We start from the raw sequence: 9,792 nt of genomic DNA on the forward strand, positions 1-9,792 counted from the left end.
GATTATGCACAAGTTGCCCAGTTAGGTATGTTAAGGACATCATGTGACCTTATTAGTTGTTTCCAACCCTAAGGAGATGAATATTTTCCTAGGTCAACCTTTTCAAATGATAGGTGAAAATGATAGGTATTATGGCTTGGGGATTACTTTATGAATGGTGTCAGAGTCTTATACTAGGTTATGCAAACCAATGTCTATATGCACTTTTGTAGAGGGAGCGCTAAGATGCTTGAGTTACCTTCCCTCGCCTTTGTGTTTCCAATCCCCCATATTAGTCTTTTTCTTTCTTGCTTTAATATGGCTTGCTTAACAAGATTTTTAGACTTATCAAATAATAATGATCATATAATCCCCTTTTAATGATGGGTAGTTTATCTCTTCATTAGGATCATGATGATTACCAATAGTTCCTTCTAAGTTGATAAGCATGATATGCACGTATACTCTGGAGGTTGAGTGGCTATATAAGAGAAGGTAGAGCTCAACCTAAAACTAGTTTTTGCGTGCTTTACATTCCTTGCCATTATTTCGCATTTTGACAATTAGCTCATGCCTTCTCCTTTTTTATGACTGCATCAACCTCAAGTATATTCAACTCCTTCTCATAGAAACAGGCCAATAGGGAACCAATACGAGTGACTAAAGACAATCGAGCAAAAGATGGAATAACAAATATAAGGGAATGATGACAAGTATGAATAACATTCACTACTACCATCATTAAAGCCTCTTATTTGTGCCCCTCCTAGACAGTGAAAGAAAGACCCCAAGGAAAATCGCATTGGACTATGGAGACATGATAACCTCTGAGGTGAGGCAAGGGTACAAGTGCACAGCTAATAGCGGCTGATAATCCAATTTCAACTTGCGATCCATACTAGAATGCCTCAAACATTAAATGAAAGCACTTAAATGCAAAAATGGTTAAAATACCTCAAATAGATGACCCACCTTCACTAGATGAGTAAGTTAAATCAATGAATACATTGACTCGAAAACGAATGAGAGGAAGCTGGTTATCTATGGATCGTAATAGAACTACTGGTTGACAAGTTGCAATGTAGGAGAAATTTTTTCTCCTAAAATTACCCATATATATGAATAGGTAATAAAAAGCATAATAAATCCCATATTATAATGAAACTACTCTAGTTTTGAATTTAACTCTAAAATAAATCTCTATAATTTACATAATACATATAATACGGCCAATTAATTTTCTCTCGGTAAAATGTTCAGCCATTTCAAGCAATAACTATGAACATAAAAAACTCACTACACCACATGAATCTTTAAGTTTTTTCAAGAACATCCACTGGTCCGGTGTGGTTCCTTCTTAACATTGCATCATGTTAAGCAGATTTATAAAACTATTAGATTCTATAGGGGTCTCAATAGATCCCTGGTTGAGAACATGTTTGCCATCAATATAAGGATATAACAGTCAGCATGCTATCTGAACAAAGAAATGAGAATTGAGACTAAAACAGCACGGAATTAAATTTTATCGGAAGAATATTCTCTACCTAGAAGTTGTTCAAAGAGAGTTCTCATACAGATAGATACGTTGAATTCACCCCTTCCAACTTTCACTTTCCATGATCTTGTACAATGAAGAGTTTAATTTCCATTCAGGAGATTGAATTTGCTTGTACTCTTGCCACCACCTCATGAAGCTGCTCCTTTCCAAGAAAACATATGAAGAAATGTTACGATCCTTGATCAGCTGCGTGACATACTCTTCAAATTTTTTGAGACTTTCCCCCTTCCGATGTAAACCTTGTTCAAGGTCTTTCAAAGCTTCTTCTACATGTGCCCAAAAGCATGTGTCTGGAATGAGGAACGGTAGCTTTGTGCGAACTATCTGACCTTTTGGTTTGCGAGTTTTCTCTTTCTCTTCCAACCATTTTTGAAGAATTTTATAACGCTTAGGTCTTCCATCTGTAAAATAGTTACCTTTTCCCTGAGACTTGCGATAATAATAAGCAATATCCAGAGGCTCTACAAGTTGGCTATGTGTCATGCCAGCATTTACCCACTTATTTTGGGATTGGAAATCACTGGGCAACGCGTGATTCTCCCACATTTCAATAATTTCATCCCAGAACTCCCCCAGCTTTAATCTACGCCCATTAGCATCAATATCCTTCATGGTATATTGGTTTTTGAAGGAATCATAATAGCCGCCAATGTCATCCTTCTCACAACACTCTTTATACCATTCAAGCTCAACCCTAGTACAATTCTTTTTGCTTAATTTAATAGCTAGATTGGAAACATCTATGCTATGTTTGTGTTCTATTCTTCCCAGGTTGAGTAAAGCCTGCTTTGCTTGATCCTTCTGGTTGTCATCACCAATTAAAGAACACATTTCAAAAATCAATTAGTGTACTTCAAAAAGGAAAATAACATTAAATGTCAAAAAAGTGCAGTGCCACATTAAAATTTAATATCAAATCTTAGATGTTAAGAAACTAGCATCCATAGGATATAACCAGCTCAGAGGATCGTCTTATACTCTTATCAACTACTCAAAGCCAATAGATTTTAATATACTCTGTTCATCTTAGAAAGCTCAAAAGGTCAGATTGGAAACAAAACATTCCCAGGTGCTTTACATCCCAGGTGGAGCAGATGTCCATGCCTGTCTTCGTATGTATATATATTTAATGTTCCTCTTAGCATAAACAAGAGTCCACTATCCAGGTAGGTTGACTGGAGAAGTATGGCCTATTAAGAACTTCAAATTTTTTTAATCCTTCTTGGTGTTTAATATTAAGTTAACATTCTTGGTTGAATTTATGCTGAAACATAATACTTTGAAAACATATAATTGGTGTAAAAACTAACAGCACAACATAAGCATAAGATGTAAATTATTCATTTTGGAAAGTAATTCAGTAATACCTGAACTTCATCACCAATAGCTTCCAGCTGCAATGAGATTCCCATCTCATAAGAGGATTCTTTACTGGAATTCACAGTTCTTCTCCCTCTTATGGATTTTTGTTTGACATTCTCCAAAACAGAGCCATAACTTATGTGCTCTAAAAGGCAATCCTGTACAATCTCTTTGGAAAATGGTTCTTGGCTTTGCATTGTCCAATGAAGCATCTTCAAAACTGTCTGAGGGTTTTCAATGCAAGTAGCACCATTGCATGAGCAAAACATGTAAGTGCCAAAAGGCATGTATGGACTTCTTTTGAAGGCCCCATCTAATTCCCTTAGAGAACCAAGGACATTATTAAGAAGAGTCCTACAAGCATCTTGAATAAACGCATCAGGTACCTTTATGCCCTGCCAATATGGAAAAATAGCAGTTAAGTGCTCAGCAATTGACTCGAACTGTGCAAAAAGCATCCGCGGAACAATATCATGCTGGGAAACCACGTGACAAAAGTTGCCTCTCCAATTCTCGCGGCCAACTGCTTGAACAAGTCTTTCATCTCCCACTAAAGGGCAACCAAATGTGATACAAAATGGACAGCTTTGCTTTAATGTGACACAAAAAGGAGAGCTTTGTTTCAGTCTCTTTTCCAGCACCCATAATGTAACCAAGGTTGCAACCGCGCCTCCCAAGGAATGGCCCACAAATATAATGGGTTTGAGTTTCTTTTGTTTCGAGTTCATATATAGCTGCAACTGATTGATCATGGAATACACAAAACAAAAAATATTGATTTTAGTTTTGAATTTTAAACCATCCTTTCATGATTTAAATAAGGTCACTCTGTCACCAGTTGTAGTAGATAATTGAATTTACCTTTGTTTTGAAATCTGTATTCTCCATAATATGGAGGAACATCTTAAGAGCTCCCTGATGGACAAGGGCTAGTTGATTATCATTACCCTTGAGGCAACCAGAGAAAACTTCGTTTCCAGTTTGAATATTTCCCTCTCCATATTGGCTGTCGTTGACAATGAAATCTTCTATTCTATCAAATGAAGGGAAAGCAACATATGCAACATCTTCATACTCGTTCAGAGTAAAAGTCTCTGTTATGTTTGCACGAAGAGACTCTTTCCAAGCCGTGGGCAGCAGAAATTCGCAGGAAACAAGAAAAGTTGCAATCTCCTCACCAACGGTGAATCTGCATTAACATTTCTGTAAATCAGCACCATATGGGCACCCAAGAATGGACCCCTTCAATTTAGAGTTGAGGATAATAAATATGTAGACTTTTCATAGTGAAAAGATATGACCATTGGACAAGTGAGCTCTGAATCCTTCTCAATTCAAATCCTTGTGCATTCAATAGGTCAGTTTACACAGATTTGTAGATCTGGTGGCTTCTAGTAGATGATCAAATTCAGGAAAATAAAACAATGCTTTCATGGTGGGAGATGGAAATTAAAGATGTTATGAAAGAAAATGCACTGTATAGGATTATGCATACATACACATAGTTTTTTAAATAGGATAACTCTGTCCATCATCCTAAAAACAATTAGTTTGCCAAAAGCTGCAGGTTAAATACCAGATTATCGGATCTGCCGTCACTGAGCTGAATCAAACTCCAATTACTAGGACCAGACCACCACCTACCACAGGCCCACTCCAAATTAAAAATTATGTCATGTTTTTTATCAGTTCAGAAAAAAACAACATAGATACAGAGGTTACTACATTAAAATAACCAATGTCTTGGATATCCTCTAACACATGTTTTGGGTAACCGAAGATAGAATAAAGACTCTAGAACACTCAGAGGGTCAAGACTTGTTTTTGTCAAGCCAGGGCCGGGGAGATAAGGATGACAAGCATTTTCATGACTTTAAAGGTGTTGTTTTTAGAATGATCTCTTAAACTGTTCAGTCCAAAGAGACAGTGATCGTGCAACCTTTTCAAAGTTAAAGAAAAACAATTGAGTGAATAAAGCACTCGATGTTTAATAGTTCTGATGTTATGGCTGAGGAGGTCTGCACAGGCAACTTGAATAAAACCCAACAAAATTCACACCAAAAATTAAAGAGTAAAGAAAACTTTCCCAAAAAATATCTCTGGTCGTCTGTGTTGCGGCATAAACCCATCAAACTGCAAGGAATGATTCTGTTCTGATCACTTCAAAAATCCAAAATTGCCCCCCAAACCCATCTTAAACGAGTACAAGAACTCAATCTTCAACTTATAAAGAATTTCCTGCTATAACTGAATTCGTCACCTACCTGTCCATTTAAAATTGGTACAAAATGCTTTCAAACTGTAACGCACGGAAGCCTTTATGAGAATGTAAAGAAAACCGCCATATCTTGCAAAAAGAATATGATCTTTCAGGCGTATCCTTTTAGTGGAAAGGGGAAGTTTCCCGTCATGATCTGCTGCTGTTTCTTCATTTGCTTCACAATAGTATTGGATTCATTTGCTTCACAATAGTATTGGATTTAAGGGAGAAAAATTCCTCGTAAAGCCCGATACGTGTCTAACTCATATAAAAAGGGGCAGAATCTACAGTGGAAAATAAAAGGAAAGAAGATTCCTAAGACAAAAATAAAGAAGCTTCGAGGACATTGATGTGTAGGCTCCTTATCTAGGGCTACATCGAAAATATATTTTTGATTAAACTACCTACCAAACCAGTGGTATACAGACGAAAAGATCGGTTGACTGTTGCGGGCGTAAAGAGTCAAGAATCAAGGCATTATGATCATTTGTTCTCTGTTATAATACTTTAAAAGCCGAAAAAATCGGTTACAACTGTTAAGGCGACAAAAATATTAACATATGTAAATTTTGATAATTAATGCTTTGTTATTAGTAGAAGTTATGACTTCTAACTGTGTTATAACAGCAAAGAAATTATTTTTGTTTGGTTAAAAGTTTGTGTGGTAAGGAAGTAGGTTAATCATCTAAGAGATATTTTGCAGAAGTGAAAGTCCGTTTAGCAGTTAGAAGCCAGAGATGGTTGCCCTCACTGGTTTGACAAGTGAGTTATGATAGGTTTTCAGAGTATATAAAAAGAAAAGTTGTCGATTTTTTGGACTTTGGAGCAGAAAAATTTGAGGTGAAATATTGATTTGTGTTATTTAAACCTTTTTTTCACTGTATATATAGATTCTTGAAAAACTCCTGAGGCACTTCGAATGTGCATAGATTACCCATCAAACTTGTGATTTCAATAAATTCCTGCTGGATTTTAGACAAATTATACCCTAAAAACCCACCAAAAAAAACTTCCAAAAAATCTCACTAAAATATTATCTTTGATAAAGTTTCTATTTATTTTCGAAATTATTTAATTTTGAACTATTTATGATATTCCAATAAACAGTATTTTCACTTGACCTTTTTTTAGTACCATTCCTGAAACTGTTCTAGCATGCCTTCCATATTTTACATTGACCTTGGTTCTTCACGGAACTATAATATATTTCCCCCCGTTATATTTAATTCCAGATAGTCTGGAATTTGCGTTATTGTAATGAGCACAGACCACAATTTGATTTGCTTTACTATAATGAGCATATAAAAATAAAAAAGCGAGGGATAAACAGCACTCAAACAGGAAATTTGCTTTTTTTTTTTTAAATGAATATACAGCACCGTACAAGCTTCAGATAAACAGCACTGAAACAGGCAATTATATATGTCAATGTGAATCCAGGTATCGTGGAGTTTTGTAAACATAAGTAACATCAACACCACGTGAAACGTGGTCCGTGGGCTTGACTATGTTTATTGAACTACTTCTCCATTTCTTTAATAAATTTTGTGCCATAGGTTCCTCGCTCTTAAGCTAGAAGAATGGCTAAATACCATCGGAAATACCATCGGAAATACCATCGGTGGAGAGGGTATTTAATTAGCGGGTTATGTGGTAAAGTTACTTTTGTAGGATTTTAATTTAATTGTAAAATTTGTTTATGGTTTGAGAGAATATTTAAAGGTCTTAGAGTTTTTTTGTGAGGTTGGGATGCAAGTAAACACCAACGAAACCAAAGTCATGATCTTCTCTTTGAAATGGAAAAAGCAGTGTGTTAGCTTTATATTTGAAGAGTACAAATACCTAGGAATTGTTTTTTAGCTTAATTGGGAGACATGCATAACTAAAAGGATCCAAGGGGGTTGGAGAGCTTCTTACCTTCTCCAAAACAGATGTAAGAAAGCAGAACTATGGGATTGGAAAACCACAAAAACTCTTTTTGGAGTGTTGTTTACCTCAGTTGTCCCCTATGGATGTGAAGTTTGGGGAGCAGCATGTCAAATCACAAGTGGAGACAACTCAAAAGAATTCAAAACCACTTAATGATTAGTAACCTCAAAGTCAAGTCAACGGTCCCATATGAGATCCTACTAGCTGAGGCTGGTATGTTCCCGATGGAGGCTTCAACGATCATTCGTTTGTTAGGTTATTTAAAAAAGGTGGAAAACATGGATGCACATCGTTGGCCCAAGATGATTGCTGCAGAGGAACTAAAGCATAGGAAAAAAACTTGGAAGAAGCAAAATGACAAGTGGATGAGAAAATACAGAATTAATTGGCAAGATTGTCCTAGTTCTAAAGAGGAAATAAAGAAATGGATGTTGTTGGAAATACTAAGGGGAGGGGGGGGGGGGTGCTGAATTAGTATTTCTTTTCAGTTGTTAATTTTTTTCAGTTAAATAATTTATATTTAGAACACAGAAATAAATAAGAGGAATGAATGCTTTCATTAATATAATCTTTGCAATAAATCAAGTACAATGTATATATATATATATATATATAGCTTCAACTAGTTGCCAAGCACCAACTTGGACTTTTTGTGAGGCTCCAACCTCCAGAGCACCAACCCTATCTTGTCAAGGCACCAACCTTGGATTTAGGAGCACCAAATCCCAGGACACCAATCCTTCCAGTTCTGAGGCACCAACCCCAAGGGCTCCAACTCTCTCCTGTAAATTGTTTGGATCTATTTGGTAGTAATTCTCTGCTCCCAACCCTGCTGGACCTATGACTTAATTATGTCCTCCTGCTTCTTCCACATCTGCCAGACCTTCGACTTCCACTGTTTCTTACAGTTTCACCAACCTGTAAACTTTCCTTGTTCTTTGTTATATATGCCTAATATGCCTGACCTTTGGCTTCCTTTTCACTCGCTTGATCTTTCGGCTTCCTCTGCACTCGCTCTTCGGCTTCCTCTGTCTCTTCGAATTCACCAATACTCAAAGGACGCGTTCATTCGGAAGAGAGGCCGAATTACAAAAGTGTTGCATATTAAAAACTATATTAGAGAGGCCCTTTTTAATATTCATACAATATACATTAATTGTTCACGAAAATCGCATCACAAGAGAGGTTATACCCATATTGGAGATCCACATGCCGCGTCATTCCTTTAATTGCAATCGCAGCTTCCGGAGGTCTTTTACAAGTCGTGCCCATAACATACTCTGTCCTCCGATATCAACATCATCAATCTTCATATATCAACATAGTTAAAAACAAAACATATAATGGGTGGTCCCACCAGCCACATCATCACCTTAATCGCAATCGTAGTTTTTCGGAGGTTCGCACATAACATAGTGATTCCGCTACTACTGATGGAGCGGATGCGATGTGATCTTAAGTAGTTGTTAATAACCCCGTCGGGTCCATAACCTTATCGCAATTGGCGGTTTTCCATTATTACATCTCTTCAAGACTTGCGATATGCGACGGATGTGATATTTCTTTAGGGCGTATTATAATGGTGCAGCAGGTCCGCATACTTATGTCGCAATCAGGGTTTTAATGTGACAATAGCTTTAAAAACTTGTGATGTGGTGGATGCGATGTTGTATTACAGCGTATTGTAATGGTCCCATGGGTCCGTATATATATCGCAATCGCAGATTTCAAGTGGCATTCCTTTTTGATACATGACTTCCAATGCAGATGTGATATAACATTAAATCATCTTGTAATGGTGTAAAGGGTCCATAATAATATAACGGGTCCACGCGGATGCGATATTACAATAGGGCGGTTTATAATGGAGCAATTGGGTCCACTCCTTATATCGCAGTCGGGCGATTCCATGTGACAAGCCTTTCATAACTTGTGATGCAGTATTCCAATAAGCTTCTTTTGATAACTCAACCGGGTCCACAACTTTATCACAAACGATGGTTTGCGGGACTTCCCGAGTACAGGACTTGAGTCATACTTTCCTACCCCTACTCTTCCAACGACTATTGTTCTTGTTGGGTCTTTCCTCGCTACGTGTTCCTCTTTGCTCCTTCTCATGAATTCTTCCTCTTTGTGGGACTTCTTGGGCATATGTTACATGCGATACCCCCGATATGGTTCCTCCAATGTTAACTCCTTTGATATGTTGGCTCCTCTGATGTTTCATGTGATATCTTAATAAGAACAGTTTGTAACAGACTCTTACTCATGGCTTGGCTTCGCTCCTTGGCTTTCTTGTGGCTTCGCTCCTTGGCTTCTTGTTCCAGTTTCTTCACGGATTTGCTCTGCTTCTCCTTGGCTTCACATCGTTATTTAGTATCTAGAATATTTCCATATTGACATCAATGACAATCTAGATCAACAATCTCCCCCTTTTTTATTGATGGCAATATTCTTCTTCTCTCTCCATTTTGACATCAAATGCACAAGGACTCCCCTTGTCGAACTGCTCCCCTGTCATGCAACATCTTTATGAATCAACTTAAAGTGATGCTAAAGAAATAACCCCCATGTTTTGACAAATATGTTCAAATGCTTCTCGAGGAAGAGGTTTTGTGAAAATATCAGCTATCTACTCCTTAGTATTGATATATTCCAAGATGATGTTTTGTTCAGCTACTTGTTCATGAAGGAAATGATA

General features: G+C 37.1%; 1 protein-coding gene across 2 annotated transcripts; it reads right to left on the minus strand.

The window, feature by feature from the left end:
- Positions 1-1,287: 1,287 nt before the first annotated feature.
- Positions 1,288-5,587, minus strand: LOC149243873 (lipase-like PAD4). 2 transcript variants are annotated; one of them, XM_089374644.1, is made up of 4 exons: positions 5,167-5,587; positions 3,764-4,091; positions 2,908-3,642; positions 1,288-2,338 (listed from the first exon to the last, which is right to left on the minus strand). In XM_089374644.1, exons 1-4 carry the CDS (start codon positions 5,172-5,174, stop codon positions 1,574-1,576), a joined length of 1,836 nt encoding a protein of 611 aa, XP_089230770.1. In that variant the 5' UTR covers positions 5,175-5,587; the 3' UTR covers positions 1,288-1,573. The 2 variants fall into 2 exon arrangements, with proteins under 2 accessions (XP_089230770.1, XP_089230769.1); XM_089374643.1 differs by having other exon boundaries at positions 1,288-2,341; positions 5,167-5,586.
- Positions 5,588-9,792: the final 4,205 nt, after the last annotated feature.

This window comes from Pinus tabuliformis, chromosome 8, assembly GCF_031772625.1.
Source record: "Pinus tabuliformis cultivar Carrire ecotype Pingquan chromosome 8, CPIR1, whole genome shotgun sequence".
Lineage (NCBI taxonomy): Eukaryota > Viridiplantae > Streptophyta > Pinopsida > Pinales > Pinaceae > Pinus > Pinus tabuliformis.

Excerpts from the sequence above, each read along its gene's own strand:
- LOC149243873 (XM_089374643.1), bottom strand. Across the intron at positions 3,643-3,763 it reads ATACAGATTTCAAAACAAAG|TTGCAGCTATATATGAACTC; the intron begins GTAAATTCAATT and ends ATGATCAATCAG. Across the intron at positions 2,342-2,907 it reads CTATTGGTGATGAAGTTCAG|AAGGATCAAGCAAAGCAGGC; the intron begins GTATTACTGAAT and ends GATGACAACCAG.